The 27662-nt window shown below is 42.5% G+C and overlaps 3 protein-coding genes and 1 non-coding gene across 14 annotated transcripts in view; all 4 read left to right on the forward strand.

Moving 5' to 3' along the window:
* Positions 1-15463, forward strand: part of ATN1 (atrophin 1) — a 58249-nt gene extending 42786 nt beyond the window's left edge. For 2 of the 3 annotated variants that reach the window (XM_039338767.1, XM_039338766.1), the window contains 10 exons: positions 871-1079; positions 3278-3415; positions 3754-3867; positions 4375-6317; positions 7105-7315; positions 7574-8291; positions 9535-9678; positions 10829-11009; positions 12401-12495; positions 12777-15463. In XM_039338767.1, the coding sequence (XP_039194701.1) occupies positions 1002-1079; positions 3278-3415; positions 3754-3867; positions 4375-6317; positions 7105-7315; positions 7574-8291; positions 9535-9678; positions 10829-11009; positions 12401-12455 (3582 nt within the window). In that variant the 5' untranslated portion in view covers positions 871-1001 and the 3' untranslated portion in view covers positions 12456-12495; positions 12777-15463. The remainder of the gene's footprint in view (positions 1-870; positions 1080-3277; positions 3416-3753; positions 3868-4374; positions 6318-7104; positions 7316-7573; positions 8292-9534; positions 9679-10828; positions 11010-12400; positions 12496-12776) is intronic. The other variant, XM_039338768.1, reaches the window with a different exon arrangement.
* LOC120306131 lies at positions 15346-15406 on the forward strand. The gene has a single exon (XR_005556177.1). It is a non-coding gene; the product is annotated as a U7 small nuclear RNA (small nuclear RNA).
* A 1085-nt stretch (positions 15464-16548) lies between the features above and the next one.
* Positions 16549-19269, forward strand: CUNH12orf57 (chromosome unknown C12orf57 homolog). Of its 2 annotated transcripts, XM_039338778.1 has the most exons (4): positions 16549-16905; positions 18277-18453; positions 18722-18752; positions 18936-19078. In XM_039338778.1, the coding sequence occupies exons 1-4, from the start codon at positions 16830-16832 to the stop codon at positions 18985-18987; spliced, it is 336 nt and encodes a 111-aa protein (XP_039194712.1). In that variant the 5' UTR covers positions 16549-16829; the 3' UTR covers positions 18988-19078. The 2 variants fall into 2 exon arrangements, with proteins under 2 accessions (XP_039194712.1, XP_039194711.1); XM_039338777.1 differs by lacking the exon at positions 18722-18752 and having other exon boundaries at positions 16602-16905; positions 18936-19269.
* A 715-nt stretch (positions 19270-19984) lies between these two features.
* The window catches only part of PTPN6 (protein tyrosine phosphatase non-receptor type 6), a 37953-nt gene continuing 30275 nt past the window's right edge, over positions 19985-27662 (forward strand). Inside the window, exons 1-4 of one of the 8 annotated variants that reach the window (XM_039338773.1) lie at positions 20004-20073; positions 23447-23500; positions 26046-26466; positions 27335-27460. In XM_039338773.1, the coding sequence (XP_039194707.1) occupies positions 26462-26466; positions 27335-27460 (131 nt within the window). In that variant the 5' untranslated portion in view covers positions 20004-20073; positions 23447-23500; positions 26046-26461. Of the gene's footprint in view, positions 20074-21944; positions 22650-23446; positions 23501-25864; positions 26467-27334; positions 27461-27662 lie in introns of those variants that run through there. The other 7 variants (XM_039338769.1, XM_039338771.1, XM_039338774.1 and 4 more) reach the window with 7 other exon arrangements.

The following is a 27662-nucleotide window of genomic DNA, read 5'->3' on the forward strand; positions in this document are numbered from 1 at the left end:
TGGGGCAAGCGCCAAGGCATGGTGCATTTCTTCATTCCTCACAAAGGGTGACACCTCCCCAGCATGCACCCAGGAGGTGGGGCCGACGCAGCAGGGGCTGGTTCCTCGCTGTTTCTGGACGGCCTTGTGGAGCTAAGACTGAATGCATTTCAGCATAGATGGCCACCACCACAAAATTGTACATTGGCTCCCGGCCGGCCAGGGCCAAAGCAGCGGGGGCTGTTCCCTCACTGTTTCCAGGATGGCTTTGTGGGCCACATGAAACCACTTTGCGGGCCACATCCGCCCCCCTTGTGTTTGACATGTCTGATGTAAGGTGTCCTGCTTGAGCAGGAGGTTGGACTGAAAGACCCTAAGATCCCTTCCAACCCTATCATTCTTATGCTCCATGTTGTATTTTCTCTGTCATAGCACTAACATGGTGTCTGTTGATGGAGTCAAGGTTATTTAGGAATTTACACGGTTATATGTAACATGGATTAAACAAATATTAAAGCTACTTTATATTGAAATTCTATATTCAGAATGATATTGAACAAGACAGTATAATTAGAGCGCAAATACCTATTATCATAAAAGCTGCAAAATAAACAAGCAGAAACAACCACAATTAAAGTGTCAGCATTTCTTGGCATTTTAAGCCGTTAATAATGTCATCAGTTATGGAGAAAATGAATTGTAAATAAATAATATTCTGGTTTTCCTCCATTATTGTAGAAATATGTAAATTGGTGATATTTCAGAGAGAAGCTTTAGTATGCCATCTAATATGCACTTTTAAGTTTTAAATAGTTTTATTGAACAGTCTGAGTCTAATTCATATAACATTTTCTAACTTTTTTTTCCCCCCAACCATATTCTCTGTTTTAGAAATTGTCCGGAACTCATTGCATACCTGGATAAGGTTTCTTGCTGACTAGTTTTTCTGAGGAGTGTAATTATTTGAGGCTCTTACCTCAATCCCTCAAGGAATAGCAGAGTGGGAAAAGGTACTAAAGTTAATGTTTTCATCCACCCGGACGAAGGAGAATGGGGACCCTACACCCAAAAGAATGAAGACTCGACAGAATAAAGATTCTGTAAGTGGGATGAAATAAAAATAAGAATATATAATAAGAATAAAAAGAATTTTATTTTATTAAGAACATAAAAGTCCCTGGTGTTAGACCAGATGGCTGCGAGAGAGAATACATTTAGAAAACAACAGAAGCATTATATAGAAGTATTTACAATCTTTAGGAATGTCTTGGGATTCCTAAATTTAAATAATTGGGGAGCTATTGAAGTGTGAACATTTCATTCATGAGTACAGGTGGTCCTCGATTTAATGACCACAAACAAGCTCACAATTTTTGTTGCTAAGTGAGACACTTGTTAAGGGAATTTTGGCCTATGTTATGATTTTTCTTGCCACAGTTGTTAAATGAATCACTGTAGTTATTAAGTTAGTAACATGGTTGTTTGTCAGAAGGTGGCAAAAGGGGATCACATGACCCCTCCCCCCAGAATGCTGCAATTTTCATAAATATGAATCAGTTCCAAGCATCTGAATTTTGATCATGTGATCATAGGGATGCTGCAATGGTTATAAGTGTGAAAAATGGTCATAAGTCACTTTTTCAGTGTCATTATAACTTTGAATGGTCACTAAAGGAACTGTTGTAAGTCGAGGACCACCTGTACCTGATATAGTAAAGAGGCTGGGGTGTGGATTTCCGTGGTTCAATCATAAAAACATAGTGGATGAGTTTTTCCAAGTTTATAAAAGTTTCAAGGCTTTTTGGATTAACATGTTTATATTTGATTCTGAGTGATTTACGAAGTCCAGATGGAAATAAGCATTAAAGTGTCTTGTCTCTGTCATCTTGAGAATAGCAATAGAAAAGTAGTAAGAAAATAAAACTACGATTTTATTTATACTGTAGTTACAGAATTTTGATTAAGTAATAATTCATCTTTGAAGTTCTACAATAACTGCAAATTTAATATAACAAAAGACACACTCCACAAAGTTCAGTATAAAGTAATGCTACTTAGCCATTCCATGAAAAGAATTATTAATCACTCCTTGAGGGAAAGTTTTTTTTTAAAAAAGAAATCTTATTCCTTTCATCTTGTATTAGTAAACCTGAGCCAAAATTACCTTCAAAAAGAAACTAACATATCCTTGAATTTCTACTGTGTCTATTCTATTAACAAACATTGGGTTCCACCAATTAATGAATGGATGCTTTAATCATCCTCAAATATTTTTGAAGATCTTGCCATTTGGTTTCTAGACACTGGCAAACATTCTGCAATTCATGGATTGGCCAGGTTTGAGGATCTCCCTTAGGGTACATCTAGAACCGTGTTTCTCAACCTTGACAATTTTAAGGCATGTGGACTTCAACTCCCAATGCTGGCTGTGGAATTCTGGGAGTTGAAGTCCACATGCCTTAAAATTGTCAAGGTTGAGAAACACTGATCTAGAACATGCATAGACAGATATTGTTAGATTCTACAGGGAAAGAAGAGCAGATGTAGGAAAGTTTTTCTGCCATGAGCATGTTTCATGAACCATAAAGGATCAAAACCAGACCTTTAATGATAATCAACAATTTAAATCTGATTAAAATAGACAATCTAAGATAATTTGTCCTCTTCATTACTTTAAGCTAACCTATACAACTTAAACTTCCAAGCTTATCAGCTGTAGCACTAAGTACGTAACAATATACTGGTTTTGCAGTATAAGACAGCATAACCAGGAAGTAACTGTACATGGATGGTAATCATCCGTGCCTTAATTTAGCAGACCCCTGTATTTCACTAAGGCAGGGGGGAAAAATGTATGACACCAAATTGTTCTCCCACACTGAATCAGTAGAAAGACTATAATGAGAAGAAGGGGTTGTAAGACAGTTTGCACTTTTTTATACACCCCAGAGCTACAAAATTCCATTCAGATATTTTTATTTTAAATCTACACCGCATGAAATGCACAGTATTTTGCTATTAATAATGCTTAATGTAAAGTCTTTCCCTTGCCTCACTGGTAAACAATACTTTAGACAAACATCTGTAAAGACAAAATCATTGTAGACAATGAGATTGATTGAGCTGTCCTACCTGGAGATTTTGAATCCAGATACAAAGATATTGGTAGGGGGGATAGCTCTATGCATGATGAAAATCCAAACTGAGAAGAGGCAGGGAAGTTCAGATCAGGAGACAGGGAAGAATGGGAAGGAGGTGTAAAAACCTGAAATAAAATAATTGCCTGCTTTCTCAAAAGATGTCAATGAGGAGTGGTCGAAAGAAGGAGACTCCGGGGCCCCGAGAGGAGCTCAGAACACGGGGTCGAGCATCTCCTGGTGGTGTCAGTACTTCCAGCAGTGATGGCAAAGCTGAGAAATCGCGACAAACTACCAAGGTAGAATTTTCAGCTGTTTGCAAGAACATTGATTAGAGTTTGAAGGTCCTTCCTCTTTAAGGCAATTATTGTTTATTTGTTAATCCACATAACCTCCACCATCAGTTGCCTAATCTGCCCTAAATCCGATTGGGTGTTTAGCGGTCTGATACTTTCTCGGCCAGGACATTAATCTGTGCAATACTGGAGTCTCCTGTGTGATTCAATTAACCTTAGTTGCATGTAAATTATGTTACATTTTCTGCAGCTAAACAGAAAATTTAACACTGAAAAAAATGATATTTACTTTTTTTTTGCCCTGCAATATGTCCCTTCCCCTGTGTCCATTTGTCTTGCAGAAAGGTCGTGTGGAAGAAACAATGGCTCCTAAAGGAAACAAGCAAAGTCGATCAGAGGAGATTTCGGAGAGTGAAGGAGAGGATACCAATGCTGCAAAGAAAACTAAAACAGAAGTAGGTTTTTTCTCTACAACTCTTCTTCCTCAGGATGGCTCAGCTCCAAACATCCCCAGATTGTTTTCCTAAGCTCATCTAGCCAAGAACCGACCTAGACAAAAGGAGAAATTTCCTGACAGAACAATTAGGCGGTGGAACTACTTGCCTCCAGAAGTTGTGGATACTCCAATACTGGAAGTTTTAAAGAAGAGACTGGACATGTCTGAAATGGTATAGGGTTTCCTGCCTGAGCAGGGGGTTGGACTAGAAGACCTCCAAGGTTCCTTCCAACTCTGTTATTCTGTTAAATATTCACCTCTGGTCTATCATGATATTTGACAGTTGTGGTTATATTTTCCATTCCTTATCAAGATAGCTGATTATTCACACAAAAATGAGGCAGCATTTCCTATACCTAATTGCAAGTCTTCTTTTAACATAGCTCCATAGCTTACCTAGCAAGGCCTCTTTTAATATCCCTGAAAGAGTATCTGCTGAGTACTCATTGCTTTTCTTAAATCTTAGGAGCTGCCAAGACCACAGTCTCCTTCAGATGTGGACAGCCTAGATGGCCATAGCTTCAACGATGAGACAAGCAGTGACCCACGAGACATTGACCAAGATAATCGAAGCACCTCTCCCAGTGTCTATAGCCCCGGCAGTGTGGAGAATGATTCTGATTCCTCCTCTGTGCTTTCACAAGGACCCCCTCGCTCTTATCATCACCCCCCACTCTTTCCCCAGAGCCCCTCACCAGCTGCCCTGACAGAGGGCCTTGCCCGTCCCCCAGAAGCCAGCTTCAGCTTACCAGGGGAGGTTCATCCTCAGGGCCCCCCAAGTGGTTACCAATCTCAAATTGAAGCCCAGGCTTCAAGGATTTTCCAGGCGCAGGGTCAAGCCCCCCCAGTTCCCACTCCTTCCACCAACTCATCCTCCTCCCCCTCTTCTTCGTCCTCTTCGTCCTGCACTATGCACGCTTCTCTGTACCCCAGTGCTAATGTGGTCCAACTGGGGCCCAAAGTTGTGAGTGCAGGAGTGGGAATACCAACACCAAGTGTGCGTGAGCAGTCCCTCAGTACTAAGCACAACCCACCCCCAACTACTCCTATTTCATTAACTCCTGTGGCAGGTGGCTTGCCTCCTCAGAAGACACCTCCAAACAATTCCCCGTCAATAATTCCTTCATCTGCGGCCACTTTCCCCCATGTGCTAGCCAATCTGCCCCCCCCTCCAGCTCTGCGCCCTCTCAATAACATGACTGTGACCTCCAGCTCACCAGGGGTGGTGGGGCAAGCATTAAGTGGACATCTTTCATCGCCCCATCCAATAGGGCAGGATAAGTCATCTGTCCCTTCTCGTTATCCCTATGCCCCCCCGCCTCCTCCACCTCCCAGCTCTTCTGCTCAGTATCCCCTCCCTCCCCCTTCCCAGGCATTACCCAGTTACAGCTCATCATACGGTCATTCCTTTCCACCGCCCAGCAGCCTCTCTGTATCCAGCCAACCACCCAAGTACACTCAGCCCTCCATGCCCTCCCAGCCTGTATGGAGTCAAGGCCCACCACCATACAGTCGCACACTAGGGAACACTAACTCTCACCCTCCTGCCTCCTTTCCTGGTCAGCCCACTCATCACCAGCCGCCGCCGCAGCAGCAGCACCATCACAACCACAGCAATGGTGCTGGTCTGTCTCCAGCAGCAGTTGCCACACCCCAGACATCTGGTAGTTATTCCCACCCATTAGAACCAGGTCCACATCCTCCTCCTCATGCTGCCTATGGGCTACGCCTCTACCCACCCCATAGCCATGCCACATACAGTCAGGCTCCTTCTGCATGTTCCTCCTCTTCCTCCTCCTCTTCTTCCTCCTCCTCTTCCTCATCATCATCACAGGGGACATTCTCTGGACTCTGCAGCCACCCTCAAGGGCAGAGCACAGCCACCTATGCCTTTCCACCACCACCTTCACCGGCACATGGGGCTGGACCCCCAGTCACTTCTGCTTCAGTTACCCTCTCCACTGTCATAACTACAATGGCCTCTTCTTCCACAGCTCCGTATAAGACAGCATCACCTCCAGTTGGAGCCCCCACCACAGCTCCTTACGGGAAGCGCACAGCTTCTCCATCTCCTACTTTCCAGCCGCCAGCGCCGTACAAGCCAGGCTCTCCTCCTGCATCCTCGGCATCCTCTTTCCGTGTAGCCACACCCCCAGGATACCGGTTAAGCTCTTCTCCGGCAGCAGGCGGCTACAAGGCTTCCTCACCAGCCCCCATTGTCCCTCCTGCCTCTGGAAGTATGGCTGCCCCCGCCCCGCCCTTGCCTCCCTTGCCACTCAGTGCTGCACAAATCAAGCAAGAGCCTTCTGAGGAATATGAGCCCCCTGATAGCCCCATGCCTCCAATACGGAGTCCTTCCCCAGCTCCCAAAGTGGTGGATGTACCAAGTCACGCCAGCCAATCGGCCAGGTAAGGAACACAAGGAAACGGGATGGGGAAGGGAGATCAAGCGGCTGGGGCCAGGGAACTCCTCTTTGACCAATCGAATTTGCAGAATTCAGCAGAACAGAATGATGATGGAGAAGATTTCTTCCATGAAAGCTGAAAAATCAGAAAGTGGGCTTGGAATACCCCTGTAGGGACAGAGTTCGCCCATTGCCCCATGGCCATGCATATTTAATTGATTTCTATTCGTACATCACCCATTTCTAAAAGCTCTGCATATGACAGAGCTTGTTAAAATCTCAAAAGTTAGAACCACTGTTGGAAAGGAATTTCTGATGGACTTTATAAATTATAGTGCTTTGTATGGCTTCTGATTTTACCTCTCTATTCAAGAAATAGAAGCAGAATGTTTTTCTTTTTACCACCCTTTAATCCCTTTTATCGGGGTGGCGTCAGGGTGATTGAATGGAGCTGAGCGTTTATAACCAGAAGCCATTTCTTAATGCCCATGCAGAGTTCGCAGCAGGTATTTTCTCTTTGCATCCTGATAGAGAAATATCTGCCGTTGCCTAGGATTGAACTCTCAACCTTCCAAGTGGGAAGCAAGCGTCTTCACCTCTAAGCCACTGCGCCGCTCACAAGAAATTGAAGCAGGATAAACAATGCAAAATTTAAATTGTTGTGTCATTGGGCCTAATGCTTGCAATTTTTGCAGGTCAAATAATCTTGTGCTGTTTTTCTTGAAGAATTGGGGTTTACCCAGGGTGAGTTCATAGGGAGGCTGAGATATTCGGGTTTCTCTCTCACCCAGGTTCAACAAACATCTGGATCGTGGCTTTAATTCTTGTTCACGAACTGATCTCTATTTTGTGCCCCTGGATGGCTCCAAGCTGGCCAAGAAACGAGCTGATCTTGTTGAGAAAGTGCGTAGAGAGGCTGAACAGAAGGCCAGGGAAGAGAAAGAGCGAGAAAGGGAGAAAGAACGGGAAAGGGAGAAAGAAAGGGAACTGGAGCGAAGTGTGGTAAGTAAACGCCAGCTGCATGCAGAAACTCTTCCTTTGATGCTTGGCTTCCCCTCTGAAAGTATAATAGAAGCGCAAAATCAGACATATCCCTGTCTGAGGTTTTCGAAGAGCTGCTGTCAGTTAGCGTTGACTATGCTACCTATGTTTACAAACGGCCAAGTGTGTCAGAAGGCAGATGTGCTGACACATATCACACAATACCCTTGGCACTCAGAACAAGTCTTGCTAAATGATCTATTTATTCTTCTCTTGCAGAAAGTTGCCCAAGAGGGCCGACCAGTGGATTGTCCATCTCTTGGCCCTGTTCCTCATCGCCCATCTTTTGAGCAAGGCAGCGCTGTAGCGACTGTCCCACCATATCTGGGTCCTGACACGCCAGCCCTTCGCACCCTCAGTGAGTACGCCCGGCCTCACGTCATGTCTCCAAGCAACCGGAATCACCCCTTCTATGTCCCGCTGGGTGCAGTTGATCCAGGACTGCTTGGTTACAATGTGCCAGCCATCTACAGCAGTGACCCAGCCACGCGGGAGAGAGAATTGCGAGAACGGGAAGCCCGTGAACGAGATCTCAGGGATCGCGACCTGCGTGAGCGTCTTAAGCCGGGCTTTGAAGTTAAACCAGCCGAGTTGGAGCAGCTCCATGCTGTGCCCAGTGCTGCAATGGATCCTTTCCCACGGCATGGGGGGTTGGCTCTCCAGGCAGGTCCAGGCCTCCATCCTGCTTTTCCCTTCCATCCAGGGCTGGGCCACCTGGAGCGAGAACGGCTAGCCCTGGCGGCTGGCCCAGCTTTGCGCCCTGACATGTCTTATGCTGAGCGATTAGCAGCTGAACGGCAGCATGCCGAGAGAGTAGCTGCTCTGAGCAACGACCCCTTGGCTCGGCTGCAGATGCTCAATGTGACTCCCCATCATCACCAGCACTCCCACATCCACTCCCACCTCCATCTCCACCAGCAGGACGCTATCCATGCAGGTGAGGAGATTCCTTGGCCTCCAGCACAGTCTGGAAATGTATATCTTTGGAACTGTTGAATTCTCACTAGAATGTCTTTGGAACCTCACCTGATTGGACACTTTAGCAGAAACAGATTGAACACGGAATTCCTGTGCAAGGGAAAACTAGCACGTCAGGGAGAACTCGGGGATTGAGCCGTTCTCCTTGAGGTGCTCATTTTCAGCTTACGTGAAATGTTGGTGGGTGGAGAGTCTCTTAGTTATATAACACTTTTCTTCTTAAGAGCTCAGCAACAGGTTTGCTGAGTGAGAATTAAGTCTCAGCAACTGTGGTAGACCTATCACTCAGAAATGTCAGTGAATTAATTATAATCTCTGTATTTGTAACCTATGATTGATAACTAAAATTGAATTCTGAATACCTCAAGAAAGCTTTCAAGGTCCCTTTCTTCTTTCTTTCTTTCTTTCTTTCTTTCTTTCTCTTTCTTTCTTTCTTTCTTTTTCTTTCTTTCTTTCTTTCTCTCTGTCTCTCTCTTTCTTTCTTTCTTTCTCCTTCCTTCCTTCCTTCCTTCCTTCCTTCCTTCCTTCCTTCCTTCCTTTCTTTCTTTCTTTCTCTGAGCTTTATCTTCCATTTTTTTTTTCTAATTTTGATGAAATCATGATTAGGACTATATACTCTATCTAAAGCAATAAGCAAGTGGGCTAAGCTGTGGAATATTTACATACAAGTATTAATATGAGTATTTGCACAAACAAGACTGGCCTTACCTCGGGCACGAATTGTCTGACTGCGAGGTAAGCCACTGTTCTTTCAGAATTGGCCTTTTATATAAAAACAGTGTTTTCATACCATATGGTAAGATTAGAGAAAGAATGTTTTATATATATAATTAATTAATCTGAATACAAGGAACTTAGTGCATTCAAATTCCTCATTTCCTACACATACATTATAGCAGGGGTCCTCAACCTCCAGGCCGTGGCCCACTACTGGACCGTGAGCCGTTTGGACCCGGGCCGTGGAAGTGAGGGTGAGCACCAGCCTGCATGCATCCCCACTTGCACGAGCAGCAGGCACGCATGCCCGCCACTCGTGCAAATGGAGCTCTGCGTGCGCTTGCCCGCCGCTCACATGGAACCATCCGCTCTTCAGCCCCCCCCCCACTGGTCTGCAAAGCCAGAAAGGTTGGGGAACTCTGCATTATAGTATTGTTCCCCCCCCTTCTTCCGCCTTTACCTAAAAACTAATCTCTCCTCTGCAGCTTCTGCCTCAGTTCACCCTCTTATCGATCCACTGGCTTCTGGGTCACATCTCACCCGAATACCCTACCCAGCGGGCACTATACCTAATCCACTTCTGCCTCACCCACTCCATGAAAACGAAGTGCTGCGCCACCAGCTTTTTGGTAAGAACTTTAAGAACTGGGGAAAATATGACATCAACCAAGACAGAAAGGCATCTAGAATCTTTTTTTTGGGGGGGGGGGGGAAGGAATAGCAGTAGAGAAAATGGATTGAGAAAATGGGTGAGTGCCCAAGTCTGGAACAGAAGGAATGATAAGGAGAGGAATACCTTAGGGACTGGTGTTCTCAGATATATTCTTCATGAATTATCTGATTTTTAAAATAAGTCAAGTCTGTCACCTGTTTATTTTTAAACAGACTATGCAAGTTATGGAGCTGTCCATCTCAATTTTAGGATAGGCAGCTCAGTACGCAAAACGGAAGCAAGAAATAAGCAACAAGGCAGTCTCCTAAAAATGATAATCCAGTCATACTATAGATGTCAAGCTCTTCTCCTTAAGATCTCAGGTCTCAGTGCCTTAGAAAAATCCAGGTCTTTAAGGGTTTCCAGAAAGGGGGCAGGGAGAGTGAGGAGTATTTGCATTTCAGGGGGGAGGCTGACCCAGAAGACAAAGAAGGGAGATTTCCTAGTTCTCAGTGCTGTTTCACTGAAGGGACAGACTGTGCCTGCCCTGTCAGACAGGCAGAAATAATCAGAAGCAAGTAGTCCCATAAATAGTCTGAATTGATGTCTGGGAATACAAGGGGAAAGTAGGTAGTATTTTCCCCAAAGTACTTTCTAAGGATTGTAAGCTTATGCTGATCTACAAGTGAAAAGCTAACTGACACCAGAACTGGTTTTCACCTGTATTAAAATTCAATTTATTAAAATAATGAAATAAATGCATTTAAAATTGTGAGCCTATGGTGTAGGACTTGTGAGCAATATTCAAGAAAGACATTCCCCGGATCTGGACTGGAGTCTAGATGTAGTTTTGAAGGAAGATCAAAAATAGGGTCAACCGCAAAGAGAACAGCAGAGCATCTTCTGCCTGGGAGCGATACACAAAGGAAAACTTCTGCACATGTCTTTTCTTTGTGAAAAATTAGCCAGTGCTGACATTGACTCTTCTTTGTCCTATGGAAGGTAAAGAGACCTGAAATTCCTCTTTATATTGTGTTTTCCTAAGCAATGATCCCACGGCCCCTGAATTGGGTCCATGTTGGAACCAGTTGCAATTTATTGTTCTGTCTTTTTACTTTTGTCTGCAGCTGCCCCCTACAGAGACCTGCCTGGCTCTCTGTCTGCCCCAATGTCTGCAGCACACCAGCTCCAAGCTATGCATGCACAGTCAGCAGAGCTGCAGCGCTTGGCCCTGGAACAGCAGCAGTGGTTACATGCCCATCACCCTCTACATGGGGTGCCACTTCCTACACAAGAGGATTACTACAGGTCAGTAGCATTTTAAGATGTGCACACATTATCTTGTTTTTCACAGAGTGAAAAGAGTCAGGTCAGACCAGGAGTTGGTGATTCAGAAAGTGCTTTTAAATACAGCTTCCTATCTTTGCCTTAATTTGGCAGAGACTGGAGAGACATAAGACTTCGAACATAAAAGATTCCTAGAAACTTATTTGGTGTTCCTTGATCAGACTGGTAATATGAACAAGCTTCTCTGAAAGAGAGCTAGAATATTATCTCCTACCCAATGTTTCCGTATCTTATTATTGCATGAAAAATGATCCTTATTACTTGAGTAACTTAAAACATTCTCTATGATTATCTGCTGTTATTGGCAGATGAATTCATATGAATTTGCTAAAAGAGAATTTTTGAAAAATATAAATCTGGAATATAGTTGCATTATAATATTTCTTTGTCAGTAGATACTTCCATTGGTTAACTGGTTGATTGGTTGGTGCTTATTATTCAGAATCTGTTTTTTAAAGCTGTGCTCTGCTTCTTCTCAGGAACTGTAATCATGGGATTGAAAACTGATTCTGATTTCCATTATGATATTGAGCTAGTGTTAACAGAGTTGCAGTGGCTTTTAGGTTGTTTCCTAGCACCATTCAGGAAGCAGATCTGACTTTCAAAACTTTAACTTGTCCCCACCAGTTATGCTGGACCACATTTCCTAGCCAGTCTTTTGATCATATAGTTCAATGTTTCTGGAAATCACCAGAAGGTGGAAGAAAGATATAGAAGAGAGCGTTTTTCTTATACTCACCTAACATTTGGTGAAGATCATCTTTTGAACTCTTTCTTCATAGGTTAGATGACTGCCAGACGTTCCAGTTATGTTGGAACGTCACTTTTTGGGCAGATGTAGAGATGGGAAACTTTGCTGCTGAACTACAGTTTCCAACATACCCGCCACCACAGTTAATAATGAAGAATGCTGGTTTCTGCAGTTCAGAACATCTGGAGAGCCACCCCTATTCTGATATGTTAGTGCTACCTTTTAGGCAACAAGCAAAGTCTAGCCTGTTATCAGAAGTACCCCTTTTAAATTTCACTTTGTTTTCTTTTGTTGCTTTATTATTTTTATGCTAGGATATTTAGGTTTTTGTTTGGATTTGCTTTTTAAGCTAACTTCAAGGTTTTATCTGGGTGTAAATTCCTCAATTGAAATACTGTAGTATTTTAATGATTTTGTACTATTGTAACTGTAGTTTGTAAGCTACTCTGAGAATGTTTTCAGGGGTAAAGAAAAAAAACAAACCAACCAACCAGCAACTAAATTGACAAGGACTGACTCCAAATGACTATCAGTCTTTCCCTTTCCTTTAAGGGCCCTCCCAATACTTGTGAGGCCAAGACTGTTTTATTTTCTATGGCAGTTGCTGCTGCAGGAAGAAGAAAGAACTAAAAGTTGCAGGTTTGGGGCACAACTAAAGGCTGGTAGAATGGATGGCAGCTAACTCTCCCCCAATAGGTATTGGACTGATTTTTACACTATCTTATTTCAGGCCACAGTTGAAGATATGCCTGTTCATCCAGGTATTTACGGGAATACTATCTTAGGATCAGAATAGTTTATTTGTTATTTAATTTACTTTTCAAACAAGCCTTTTATTTTTGTGGGTTTGTCATTTATTGTTTTCTCAACACCCATTATTACATAGCCTATTATATTACATAGAGATGTTTTTTTAACTATGCAACTTAATGATGTTGTGTTCACTCTTTCCCCTCCATTCTTCCTTGTTTATACAGTCACCTGAAAAAAGAAAGTGACAAGCCCCTTTAAATGGACCCATTCCCCACAATGATGTCATTATCCTTTGTTGCTGCTTCTTCTTCAAGAAGAAAACCAACTCATCAAACCTTGGATGAGGGAGAAGCTACCTAGTGACACAATTCCCTAAATCATTCAACAAATCCAAACAACCGTGGTGGGAGGGAGAAGGGTAGTACAAGGGAAAATATGAAACATCAGAAAAAGGATTTTGGACAAATGGCTCAACGTTCCCTTGTTTCAATAAGAAAAGGTATGAATTATCATGCATTCCTTTTCTCCCTACCATGTCCCCACCACCACCACCACCACCACTCTCTAGTCCTAAGGTGGATGTCACTAAAAGCATAATGGGGCTAAACATGCCTCTCTTTTTTGTACCTTGACAACCAGATGGTTTTGAGGAGCTCTACATTATCAGACTTTCAAGAAGGCATTTTCATGTTCCTCTTCAACCCTTGAAAGACTGGGCCAAGCTAAGAGGTGCATAGCACCACAAAATGGTTTCAAGAGAGCAGCTGCCTTTTTATCCATGCATTGAGAGAACTTTGGTGATTCTGGAAAATACTGTGGAATGACAACAGTGTGTTTCCCTCTCGTTTTATTGGTGAGAGAGATTAATATGGCCAAACAGTGCAAAGCATGGTTGAAACTGTCTCCGATGGCAACTGCTCCTTTTCCTTTCACCCATTCCAGTTGATGTACTCATGCACATCCCGTTAGACGTGGCAGTTTTGCGTAGCAATTTGTGAATCCTTGATCTCCCCATGTGTGTGTCTAATTTCACAGTTGTATATCTTGATCTGTCCTCATATATATATATTTACATAAGAACATTAAAAGAAAGTCAATTATGGGAGAAGAATCTCCCTACACAACTAGTTCCACCCAGTACGCACGTGGGTGTGCAGATGCACGCATCCGCGTGCGCGCGTGCACACACACACACTAATTTATATATAAATGCAGCTCTTAAAGAACAAAACCAGCCCCCCCCCAAAAGGCTTCTAAAATGTTTTAATGTTTGCTTTCTGCATGCCCAGGGGCTATTATTATCAAGTAATCAAGATTTTAAAATTACATTCCCTATTTTGTTGCAAAGTAGGGAAATGAAAAAAGATACCTTGAAAACAGGATCTGTTATTCTCTGCTGGAGTGGAATATACTTTTAATATCTTTTTCCACTATTTTTGCAGCTCAGTAGATCCTTGTGTTTTGGCAATTGCATGGAGTTCTTGAAATTAGCACCTTGGATAATTGCAGCACCTTATGATTTTATCAAGGATTCATTCTATTCAGTCTATAGTAGAGGAGTGCACATGTGAGAGAGCATGACTTGGTCACCTGTATGCACGTTTGACTTGTGGGATCCTGTTCATGGCATCCTGAACATTGATTTTATGCGTATAAGACACTTTTCCATCATGTAGAGAAAATCCTTGCCCAGGTGAGGGAATGAAGCACCAGAAATAGGAGTTATAGCTTTTTTCCCAGTAGTATCTTTTAACAACCATATTCAGTATGCAGATGCCCAACAATGAGATTTGTGAAATACTGATCACTTTAGCATAAGTCTTTTAAGTTGGTGATGAAATATCAGCAAGAATTGGGAAAGACAGTGGACATTTTCTCCATTGCTAGCAGAGAAAAAGTGCAAGAGATTAAAGGGATGAGGCCATACTTAATTACTTTTAATTTCAGAGCGTCTGTAAAATACTTGGCTGGAATCACATTCTTTGGAGTGTAAGTAGCTTTTGTTGAAGCTCTACTTCCTTCACAATATAAAGACATGCTTTATTAGCAGGCCTGAGCTAGGGAAATTAATGCGTCAAAGGTGCTTCAAATGGAGTAAGTATGCAGCTGCGAGTGGGCACAAATGCCCAGCTATCTGCCATAGGTGGCAAAGAGATAATGGCATATCTGGACAAAGCAAGAGGTTGGCATGAAGTGAAATTTGATACTTTGTGCCATTTGTCTTCATAGGGCAGATCCTCCGGCTTAGAGGATTAGAAACACTCAAGACACAGGGCGTGTATATGAAACTGCACACACTAGAAGGTACTGATTTCCTAGCGTGAAGCGCCCATTCAAAAACCTCAACCTACTAGCTCCCCAAAAATGATTTCGCTGTTTTCCCAATCTTTCTCTGCTTTGCTTGAGGTCGAGACACCAAAGGGGGAACGATATGGCCAGAGCAGCTCGGCTTCCTCACGGAAATAGCCAAACTGCAACTCCTTCCGGCCGTTTCAAAGTTCGGAGCCCTCTTTCCGGCTTTCCCCTCCTTTCTGTTCCGTCATTGGCGGGGCGCGGTCTTAAACTCTGGCCAATAAAAACGATCTCTTTAGCATACGGCTTTTACGAGGCCCAAAGCTTAATTTTAAGGAATAAATACATAACTCCCGCAGGAAATACGGTGGCGGTCTTGTGTTTTTATATAATTGCTTTTATACTGCCAGCGGTGGGACAGAGTGCGCTTTCGTATTTTATTCACCAACACCTGAAACGTATTCTGTTCTCCGTGGATGAATGCCGCGCGCCCTTCCATCTCAGTGACTTCAGCTCTTTTTGTATTTGTCTAGAAGGCTTTCTGCTGTGGCGGAGAGCCTCCCAAATTTCGTCAAAATAAGATGTATCTATGTAAGAAATTAAACGACTGCGAAGTGCTTTTGTTGTTGGAATTTTTTGTATGTCTCGGTCAGTCGCCCCAAACAATGTGAGCGTGAAAGCTGCACGCGCTGGCTATCCTGCTTCGTTTCCCAGGAAGTGCAAAACGGGTTACGTTTCGTCACAAGGTGGATGGTGGATCTCCTTGGAATTACAGGGCCGTAGAAGGGAAATTAACATCCTCAAAGGCAGCACGGACGGCCTTATTGATGCCAAGAAAAGGCACGGAAATGTCAATGCTTATTAGTAGCGGTCGATCTCGACTCGAAGGTGACTTCAGTTTAAAGCTGCAACATTTATGAAGTCAAAGCAGAAGTAACTTTTGGGTGTAGCATTTTAATCATCTGTGTAACAACCTTGCATAGTAAGCCATTGCAATTTGCCTCCGAAAAAAAAAAAAACACTACCAAGAGTCCTAAACTTGTTCAGTAATTTTATGAGTAAAACGTACAGCGTGCCTACGAAGAATTCCCTAACTTGTAGTCCAGTGTTTCCCAAACTTGACAATTTTAAGGCATGTGGACTTCGACTCCCAGAATTCCACAGCCAGCGTTGCTGGCTGTGGAATTCTGGGAGTTGAAGTCCTCATGCCTTAAAATTGTCAAGTTTGGGAAACACTGTTGTAGTCCATTAAAATGCTACAGCCCACCCGCTTATTTGGGGTGTTTTCGCAATAACCAGGGAAGTGGCTTATTTTGTGCAAACTCCAGCAACCGGATTACTACGAGATGGTGTGATGTGTGTAAATGCGGCCCTAGAACGGCCATCCAAGCCGACCATCTCCTGTTCAGCCTACAGCGTGAGCCTCATGCCAGCGATATGGAAGAAAACGAAGAAACACCTTTTTTTTTAAATAAAAAGAGAGAGAGAGAGAGAAGCCAACTTGTTTCTTTTCAAGGCTCGTCCTCCCCGCTTGGAATGTCATCTCGAAATACTTCCCTCCAGGGAATGACCACAAAGCAAAGGCTTCACATGGCTATTCCGCTTTGTGCCCGTTCTCCCCGATTTCTTTCTTTCTTTCTTTCTTTTTTTAACCCGGATTAAAAAGAGAGCCGGGCGTAGCCGCAAGGAGCGAGCTTCCTTCGGCGAGTTGAGACCCCCCAAAGCCGAGCGCCTCTGCCTCCCCTCTGCTTTGCAGCCCGGAAGTGGGAAAGCGGAGAGGCGGGTTTCTGAGCCGAGGAGGAGGGTCCTGGAGGGCTGCCGAGTGCCTTTGCAGGAGCACGAGGAGGGGGCGCCTCTCTGCCGGGGTAGGGAGCGGCCCTGCCCGGCGCTGGAGCGGGAGCACTTTGCAGGCGGCCGCGCGGAAGAGGTGCGCCGCCCATCCCGCCGTTAGAGCCTCTGCTGCTTTTCCCCTCTCGGTCCACCGCATGTCGAGCCTGCAGCGCCCCCCGGCTGCTTCGGCCCAGGCCCCGCCGGTTTCCTTAAGCGCGGAGCAGGCCAAAGGTGAGCCGGCAAAGCGGAGCAGATTTCGAGGGAACGTTAGCATGCCAAGGGGCTGCTGACAGACACGGCAGTTGCAACAGCAGGGATCCTCTTGCGTGGGGACAGCTTTCTTCTTCTCCCTCCCCCCCCCCGGTCCCGCCGCCCACAAAGCTCTGGCCCACATTTTTCTGCCGCTGTCATTGGCGTTGGTGCTCGGGCTGAACCCTGCCCAAGTCAAGAGCGCGAGAGAAGAGCGCCCTGCCCATCACAGATGCAGCAGGCACGCTAAGGAGGCGGCTGGAAAATACATCAGGGGTCCGTCGTCCCTTAAAGGGGGATTTGCGCGACAGTAGAGGGAATGATTTCATTGGATAAGAAATAGGCCATTTCGGTCTTTAAGGTTTAAATCTAGAAATCATGGGTTTTAATTTTGGGTACCACAACTCCCCCCTGTGGCTTGTGCAGACAAAGGATCGGAGTCTTCAGCAAGTTTTGCAAATGGTGCTCTTACTCTGCCTGTGCAACCTAATCAGGTTTTTAAAAATGGTGCTCCTCCGGGTCCCAGATCCTGGAGTTCTGCCTACAGTTTGAGAAATAGCTGATTGCCAGCTGAAAATACACTTTTCCAAAAAGTGTATAGAACCTTTTTTCTTCCCTTCAAAAATCAATTTGTGAGAGAACTGCTGCTTGGATTAAAGGAAAATATTTTTAGTGAACAATCAGACATGATTTTTGGTCCTAAACCTCTTTTTATAAATGTATTTGTCTATCATTTATATACCAATCTATCTCGCATAGTGACTAGGAGCTTCACAATAAAACTTGGAATATTATTATTTGCATGTAACAAATAACCCTGTGGCTAGGCCTGGACAGGATCAAATAAAGTCTTGTCTTAATGTATCCTTCCAACATCTTCCTTACCTTATCTTTTTAACTGCACACTTTTGAAAACAGTTACTTTTTTTTATAAAAGTGAAACAATGTTTTTTAATGTTTTGATCAAGTCTGTATCATTATGGCCCACAAGGTATTTTCTGTGAACCACATTGTGGCTAATTTCCTCCCAATAATCTATTCTATAGCATCTTCTAGCATTCCCCAGTAATGCTTGTCCTTAATACTGTACTGTGGTATTGCTACAATAGGAGTTGGACGCTATTGCTTATCTCATGCTTCAACTCCTGGGGATGCCGTCTGGGAATTCTGGAAGTTGAAGTCCAAATATCATAAAAGTTGCTGAGTTTGAAAAACACTGCTTTAAACCATCCCTGGTTGTCTCAAGATGGCTGTTTGCTCAGAGGAGAATGAAATGCAAAGGCTGCCATTCAAGTATGCAACTTCAGCTGGTGGGAATTGTAATACAGTACAACATTTCTACTGTCTGTTTAGTGGTTTTGGCGGAAGTGATCAAGGCATTTGGATCTCCGGAAAATGCTCAGCGCCTGGAGGAAGCCAGGGACAATGCCTGCAATGACATGGGGAAGATGCTTCAATTCCTGCTTCCTGTGGCTACCCAGATACAACAGGATGTGATCAAAGCTTATGGTTTCAGTAATGATGGGGAAGGTAAGTTCAGGACTGAATTAATTGGCAGGGGCAGGGAGAGGCTGATTTAGCTGTTGTGCTTGGTTATTCAGCACGTCCAATGATCTGGGCCACGGCAGTCTTTATATTTATCAAATTTAGAACCTGCCCGTCTCTCTCACAGAGGGACCCTGGGTGGTATACAAATATATATATATATAAACTGTAGCATTATAAATGATCAACTCATGGGCTGCAAACATCATAGACCCATTTTTTTTTGTGCTCCTGGACTCTCTTCATGATCAAGTCAAGAAAATTAGCAGCAAAAGGGGAAGAAGGTATTTCTGTTTTTTTCTTTTTATGAATGAAAAAGATAACATATCCATGACAGGGAAAATCTATGTAGCCCTTGAAGAAAGTTACCCATCCTGGATTGTATTACACAGTCCACAGGGATTATAAGAAAAGCTGTGTGGTATCAGAGCTGTCTTACCAATACCGTTTTTCCCCCACTTTTCTAGGTGTCCTAAAGTTTGCCAGATTGATAAAATCATACGAGTCTCAGGATCCTGAAATTGCAAGCATGTCTGGGAAGCTGAAGTCTATGTTTCTGCCTCCAATGACTCTACCTCCCCATGGAGCTGGGGCAGGAGGTGGGGTGGCCACATCATGAAGCAGGCAGCCTCTGGTGGGACCTGTATTATTTTTATATATTTCCACACCGGTCTTAGCTTGGCTGGAACTTGGGCATTGTTTTCTTTTGCTATCATGGAAGAGGAGGTGTTTTGACTTTTTTCTATAGTTCTTAATATTTTGTTGTGCTTGTGAATAAAAACTTTCTGTAAATACGTCCCACCATATTTTTGATGAGAGTTTCTGTGCCAGCTTTTTCAAGTTGCTAAAATACATATTTTAATGAATGTCAGATCTTAGTCTGTTCATCCACATTTCATAGTATTTTCATAATTTTCCTGTGCTTTGCAACAGGGAAATTGGACTGACATGTTGGAGTCCAAATTCAATTCTGAAAATATCAAAATTAAAAAGCTACAAACGGGATTTCTGACATTTGCTCTATTCATATTCTGAGACACTGAAAATTGAACGTTGACCATCCTTCTTGCCTGAAAGTATGTGTAAACAGTTAACACTTTATCATTTATCATCCTGTGGCCTCAAGATTCATGGCCATTTCTAAGCATTTGCTTCAGCAGTAGCTGATACAACTGTTGATATATACATCCCCAAAGATACATTTTTGGGGATTCAGTGTTGACTCTTAGTAAATGCCTGGACTAGCCTCTTTAATTTTCTTGACAAGATTTCAGACATAATTTGCTACTGCCTTCTTCCCAGGGCTGAGAAAGAATGAATGGCCCAGCTGGTTTCATGGTTTAGGTGAGACTACCACTCACGGTCAGCCAGTTTCTAGCCTGGCGCCTTATTATTTATTGCAATTAAAATCCCTCTGTTCAGAATACAAACCCCAGCAAAGCAGCTTATTGATAATTAAAAGCAAAACAACAATGAAAACGAAGCGATTTAAAAATTCTTTCTCCAGAACAATTGCTGATCAACTGACTGTATAAGAGAGACCCAACTGAAACAAATCCAGCTCTTTCCTTCCTCCCCGTTCAGACTTTCTACTCACAGACCAAGGTATTGATTGGCTTTATTACATTTTTTTAATCCTACGTTTATTATTTTATAAGTAACTCAAGGTGGCAAACATACAGTATAATACGCCTTCCTTCTTCTATTTTGTTGTCAAGAGCAGCCCTGAAGAGAGTTGGGCTGAGAGAGTGACTAGCCCACGTCACCCAGCCAGCTTTCACGCCTAAGGCAGGACTAGAACACAGAGTCTGCTGGTTTCTAGGCCAACACCTTCACCACAACACCAAACTGGCTCTCTTTGTTCTCCCCCCCCCTCCAGCTAAGGTGATTACAGAACATTACTTCTTCTGACAATTACCTTATTAAAAAACCCGTGAGAGGTTTGCATGAGAGTAATACACAGTTCTGCTTCAAATATTTATAGTAAACCAGCAACAAATACACTTTCCAGTAAATTTGTGAAGAGAAATTGTTACCCACCCAGCCTGGCAATTAGCTACTCATCCAACATTGCTGGTAGACAATAGGGCAGTCAGGGATGCTTGTTATTGCATCATTAAACACAAAAAAATGCATGTGAAGAGAGGCCTGTTGTGGCCAGGTAGCCAGTTAAGGTGTATTCACACTGAGAAAAAAAGTGGAGAGGATTAAATTTACCACAGCCACTGAGCTAATCAGATTAAGAACCCCCTTGCAGGCTCCAGAGAGTGAGCAAAATAAAAGCCCGGGACCACTGCAATGGTTCACTTAGTTGCTGTCCTGTACAATCAACAAACCAGATACTGGAGGATAACAGCATCAGTGTCCCTTATTGACAATTTTAAGAGCAGTGTTCTCACCCTTGGCAACTTTAAAATGCCTGGGCTTCTCTCCCAGAATTCCTCAGCCAGTGTGCTGAGAGGGATGCTGCTTTAGAGAGAACAATCACTGCTCATGTTCTTCAGTGGGAGTGCCAAGATGGTGGCTGCAATTGTGCAATTGAAGCCTTGCCTTTTGGGGGGGGGGGGCTGTCATGCATATAAAAAAGAGGCGGCTTTGAGTGCACTGTCACAACTTGACTTTTCTGACCCCTGTGTAATAGATATCCCTGAATGCTTAGATCCCTTCTAAAGCTGTCCAACTTGGTAATCATTGCTATATCTAATTGATATTGTTTAGCCATAATTTATTCAATGAGCCCCAATTGGATGAGTTTATGAAACACATTTTAGTCATAAAACATGGAAGTGGGAATGAAAATCAGTCATGTTATGTTTTCTCATGACGTCTAAATTCATAGTTAATTCTATAATATAAACATGCTCATTGAACAAAAGTTTCCTTTTATTCACCCAGGAAATTGAGAACTCTTGTTATGAGCCGAAAGGGTGGCAATACCTCATCTAGGATGGTGCCTTTAGAACTCTATTTTTTATAAATTAAATAGTTGAATCTCCTGAAGTAGCCAAAACCTGTGAACCCACAAAATTTCATGAGATTGGGGGGGGGGGCATTTTGCTTGGGATATCCATCTATCATAAGAAAGCACACTGTTGTCTGTCACCTGAAAACGTTCTGAGCAATGGTACAGCTAATCAATAGTTATTAATCATCAATAATTTGAATTATTGTATATAACGAATAAACTGAGAAATTTTAGTTCAAATATACACCTCAAATTGGGTTTGATTTATCCATAGATGGGTATCTACAGCAGGGGTCATCAACCTTGGCAACTTTAAGACTTGTGGACTTCAACTCCCAGAATTCCTCAGCCAGCAAAGCTTTTGCCTGCACTTGGGGGCTCACATTGCTAGAGGGCTCTGTTGAGCTTTTTCTCACATCTCTCAATTGACAACTAGAGATCAGACATTTCTGACTGCGTTTAGGGTAGCATCATGTGCTCAGTCCTGTGGAATGGTGAGGAATAAAAGTAAAAATTCAGTTCAAAGTATTTCAAAAAGTATTCCGTATGCTTTTCTTAGAACAACCAGGGCTGCTTCTCTAACCTTCGAGTACAGAAGGAGATGGATTCATAACTGCTAAGAAGAGTGTGCACAAAATTATAATTCAGTAGAAAACAAAGAACGCCATCCCGCCTATAGTTTAAGCTGGCGATTACAGTCTTGGACACATTCCTATATGCCAAGAGACAAAAAAACTGTTTAATGGAAAGAAACTTCCTTCCTATTGCAAGTCAGTTAGTGAGCCAAAGTTAGCAGATGAGTTAATAAATACACAAGTACATCTACAGTGAAGTGAAAACAGTGAAAGTCCTCCGAGTTTAAAAAAATGTCAAAACTGATATGTTTCGAGGAAGGCAGGCCACATAGTCCATCCGGCAACTGGCTCAGGGATGAACTGAACTTTTTTTCCCCCGGCTTTCCAGATCTACCCAGGGAGGGCCTCCCGGTAGGTCAATGGGGCGGAGAAGCAAACGGCCCCTCCCTTGGTTACCTGCTGCTTGTCTCAGGTTCAGCCTCTTCCTCTCCCTGTAACCTCCTGGGTGCTTATTAACTCCAGTTCAGGAAGACATTTAGCAGGGGAAAGAACGAAGTCTTTTGTATTGGGAGCAGCTTTCTGAATTCAGCCTCCTTCCACTATACCTATTCTACTAGGGCAGAGACTGCTAGCTCCACCAGGTAACTTTCAGCTCTTCTGCTTCAGTGTAATAAGAACGTAGCAGTGAAGGTTTTTTCAATGTGGGCTTCTGTTTTTATCATGTCTGTAATTAGCAAGAACAAAGGATCTATACAATTCTTTCTCCAACTGGTGTCAACATGCAAATGGTCAAATGCAGGTGTTCCATTTCCCCCTTAATAGCTAATGGCAATGCACTATAGTAAGCCAGCTGTTGTAGTTAATAGTGATATAAATGATATGGACTTTCCTGGAGGTAAGCCCACTGAATGCACGAAGGCTTAATTTTGCATGCGCGTAAGCATAGAATGGTGGGGCTGGCAATGTGATCAGAACAATTTCAGGATATAAAGCTGATTTTTACCAGTAGTTTCAATCATTATTTAACTATTGTAAAAACCAAGTTCAGAGTTTGTGGATTCTTGATAGGAAATAGTTAAGTGGTAATATTAAAAACAATGATGATAAAGTTGAAGATTAAGTGTAAATAAAATAGGTTTATTGTATCTTGATGTTTTAAAAGAATAGGAAAATTTTGTGGTGTATTGAAATGTAGAAACCCTCATAACAATGCTGTTTAGTAGTAGAGTCAAAATATCAAAGACTGTAAGATGTGTGTAACTTAACCTTATAGTATTTTCAGTACTATTTTCATTTCTAAGGCAACCAAATCAATTGATTATAATATTGCTAACTTTTAAAAGCACCAAGATAAATAATAAATAGAGCTGGAGGGTGATTTGCAAATTCATCTATGAATCCTTGCATCTGCTGTCTGTCCTCTCTGTTTTCCTTCCAGAAAATCCACTGCTACCTTGTCTTACTTTAGGCAAGACTCCATCATGTACAGTAGGTATGTCTTACCCAGCAGTCACTGTTCTTTTGGCCCTAAGCAAGCCGAAGAGCAGACTTCTCCACAGGACAGAGAATGTGAGAAGGGACGCAGAAAATTTGAAGAATTGCATCTTGAAGGTCAGACAGCTTTCCCTACCTGATAGCTGAAAATGCAGAACAGCATCTCTTAGTACCTGCCAAGAGAACCTGATTGATTCTTTACATCAAAACATTGGTTTATCTAAAGACACCGTTGAGCAAAGCACCAATCTCCAGCAATGTTTTTAGTTCCAAAAACTCACTGGAACCTAAAGGCCTTCATAAGCTTCCTAGAAAACCAATCCTAGTGCTGTGGCTCTGTCCTTTTGCTAGGTGAATGTTCACTTGTTGATAATGAGCTGAGCATCCTCTGTGCAGTGTGGTAAAGAGCATTGCAGTAATTGGTTTGTAGGCAGCCATCTTCTGTTGAGTGGGAAAAGTCACAACGTCCTTTTTTGCCAGTGCACTTAGAAGTTTCAGGCCCCAAACACTGGAAAATCCTGACTTAGTGTACAATGAGACCTTAGGTAGCAAAGCTAGGAAAGACTTTGTATTACATTGGAGCTTTCCATTGCTGCTAGACAGAGCCAGCTGGGATAATAATCATATGCAGTGCCATGCAGCCTGATAAGTCCTCTCCTTTCTATTCTTGTTTTGTCTTCACCATCAAGTGTTAAACTTCAGCTGGTGAAAGTCAAATGTAAGAGTAGCAAATGAGCTAAACTCTTTCCCCCCCCTCTTTCCCCTCTTTCCCTCTCTCCAGATTTCCCCAGCAAGTGCCACTCTGCAAAAGAGCAATGCAGGGCAAAGGCAGGGAACATACAGCAACTCCCTAGGTTTCCTGCAGTAGTTTGACCTGAGCTGATCCAAATATTTTGTTTTGGTTAAAAAAAAAAGTGTGCTGATCCACAAGCATTTGTTGCAATGTTGTAGAGCTCTGTGAGAGTATCCATGGCTGGGAACACTATTCCCCACTTTCCCCAGAACAGTGCAAGAAATCCTGGGAATGCCACTGGAAGATGGGGTGGTGGGAGGGGGGAATTGGATAACCAACAAGCTTTGCTTTGTATTTAGCCTGCAGCTGCATGACTGATTATTATTTTCATTTGTGTAAATGTGTGGAGGGGATCTATAGTATATATCTTCTGACATTAATGGAATCTTTAAAGAAAATATCTAAATATCTCTAGGTCAATTTGAAAAACAAATGACTGGGCTAAGAATTTAAGCTTCCTTCACCTGTATGTGATCATCATGATCAGGACCAGACCCACACAAGCTGCCATCAGCATAAACACAACTCAGAAGAGCAGTTACATGCTATGGAGTTATTATATCTTGCAGTTAGCCATCAGAATTAGCACTGCTTTATTATCAGTGCCAAAAATATCTGCTAGTGGAGTTAAATATTATCTCTGTTAGGATCAAAGTTTAGAGTACAATCCCCATGCTTTGATGTTCAACGAAAATATTTTTACTGTAAGTCTTCAGATGAAAACAATAATAGTAATAGTCATCTTATTCTAGCAACATTATTTCTTCCCTTTTTTTTTAAACTGTCCAGACTGAAGAGTCTATGTAACCAGAAAGCAGGCAAATTATGTGAAAGTGATTGGCATGACCAAAACACATGCCAAGGTGCATGCACACCTTAAAAGGTCCATCTATTTGCAAATACTGTACTTGAGACTTGTATTGTGGACAGGTTTTTTTGATAAGAGCATGCTTTTCCCTCTTTTTCTAAGTATGAATTTTATTCTACAGCTTCAAGTGGACATCATCATTTAGTATTTACTTTGTGCAATCAAGATCTTGCCTAAAGATATATTTAAAATGCTGGGTATTTGGCTCAAAGTCTTGTTCGAGGCAGCTCCCTTCTAGGCAGGGAGGTTCAAAAAACAAATTTATTTTTCCCTTTTAATTTTGTTTCACTTTTAGAGAAAAACCTTTCTTCTTTGAGAAGAAATAAGCAATTGAAATTTTCTCCTGCCATGTAACAAGGCCTGTTCAAGGAGCTGTAAGCATTCAAGTACCCAAATGGAAACAAGAAGCTGGTCCAGCAAAAGGGCATTTTATATTAACATCAAGGGAAAAACACCTTTGCTGGAGTTAAATTGGACCAGATCTAGTAGAAAGTTTGTGGGAAAAAGTATTATTGTTGCATGATATAGCTATAGACTACGTCTTTGTGGTGAACCTCTCTATGAATTCCACCTCATTCCATTGAATGAGGAAAAATAATGCAGTGTGGTAAAGGGATTTCTTATGGAAGAAAGAAGCACATAATAATATTCAGAAAATAGAACCTGAAATGTTTAAAGCTTTCTCTCTTTTTCTGTTGCAGGCCTGAATTCCCCAACATCTTTTATATTTATGACATTACATACACTGATTACATACTCTTGGGATATAATTGCCTTTAATTATGTTGCATTTAGTACTGGTGTTGATTCTCCTGTAGTGATAATTAAATGGACTGCCTTGCACTCATTTATCGTGAATTCTTTCTCCCTCCCCCCAAAAAGGAAGAAAGACAAATAGTTGTGAGCAAGGAAGATAGGACAGAAGGAGAAAAAGGACCCAAAAGCAGAAGCAGAAGTGCACACATTGCAACTTGCAGTGAAGAACAACGATGTTAGATATGCTTCCTGTTCCTGTATTAGTGCTCAGCAACTTGGAACTGCCTGTTTGCCTCACTTCTTTCTGCCCTGACCTACCAACACGGACTGATCGTGGAGCAGACTATGAATGTGTGATGGGCAGTGGAAACGCATGAGGTAGATGGATAGAGTCAAAAAAGGAGAATTCACAGCTGGAAAGTCTGGTTGAGACATCAAACACTCATTTTGCTTTTATTCTCATCTTAAAAGAAACTTCAGTTAATTTTTCAATTGTTTTCTTAACTGGACCTTTGATTTTGCCACTGGTCACCTGGGAAATAATGAGGTAAGGAAAAATTTAGGATTGACTATTACAGGTTAAGGTTTTCTTTCTAAGCAGGTCTTGAAATGTTTCCTTGAACTGGGAGGGACAATGTTCTGTGGGAGTATGTGTGTAATATGAGACAGTTGTTCAAACGGATCATTGTGTTACCTCTGGCTGTGTGGATTTGGGAGCAGAGGCTACATCTTCAAGCATCACTGCCTAACTAACAACTGCAGCTGAATCTTCAGGATCATTCTAGCAGAAGTGTAGCAAGTAGAGTTTTTCCTACTACTTGTTATTAGTGGAGGAACAGCTTCACTAGCTACATATGTTTCCCTTCTGCTCAGTTAGAAAGTTGATGACCCTTTCTCTCTTCACAGAGATGATTTGATTACTTGCCACTATATTTTGGGGATGTTTTTATTGACTTCATGTCTTCTAAATTGTTATAATTGTTTCAGAATTTTAGAATTGTATGCCATCCAGAGCCACTTGATTGAGTTGGGGGGCTATAGAAATTGAATGAATAAATAAATGAACAAGCAAACAAATAAATAATGCTTAATGGCCAAACTCTGAATGTGTGAACTGACTGCATCTGAAAGCTGTATTCCAGATGAACTGAAGGGTCAGCCTACTTTGGTTCATCTGCACTGGTTGAACCTCATTAATTTGTTGTTAATTCTAAATTATGAACATGCTAGTGGGAGTCAGTGCTGTTGGGGCAGGGGAGAGAGAGTGAAGGAAAACCATTGTCCACTTTCTGAATTGTGGTAGAGGATGGAGATATCTGTCTTGTGAGCTCTATATAGGATCACACTTACATAGTCTACTCCATTCCCCCCCCCCTTTTGATGTCTTTCTTTTTTTTACTTTTCTTTCCACCAAGCAGGTGGTTTCATCGTGACCTGAGCGGCATAGATGCTGAGGCCTTACTCAAAGCACGAGGAATTCATGGCAGCTTTCTGGCTCGGCCCAGCCGGAAGAACAAGGGGGACTTTTCCCTTTCAGTCAGGTAATTGCCCCCCTCCTCTTCTAATCCTTTGATAATATTCCATGGTTTTCCTTGAGTGACACTTACCTTCCACTTCTTCCATTTTTCCTTTCCAAAAGTACTCCATGTTGGTATATACCCAAAGACTTTCCCCCTGTAATAAACGGAGGCCATATCATAATAGGATAGTTCTCATGGTTAACTGTTAAAACATATATCACTC

This window comes from Crotalus tigris, unplaced genomic scaffold, assembly GCF_016545835.1.
Source record: "Crotalus tigris isolate CLP2741 ecotype Arizona unplaced genomic scaffold, ASM1654583v1 scf7180000017716.2861928, whole genome shotgun sequence".
Taxonomy (NCBI): domain Eukaryota; kingdom Metazoa; phylum Chordata; class Lepidosauria; order Squamata; family Viperidae; genus Crotalus; species Crotalus tigris.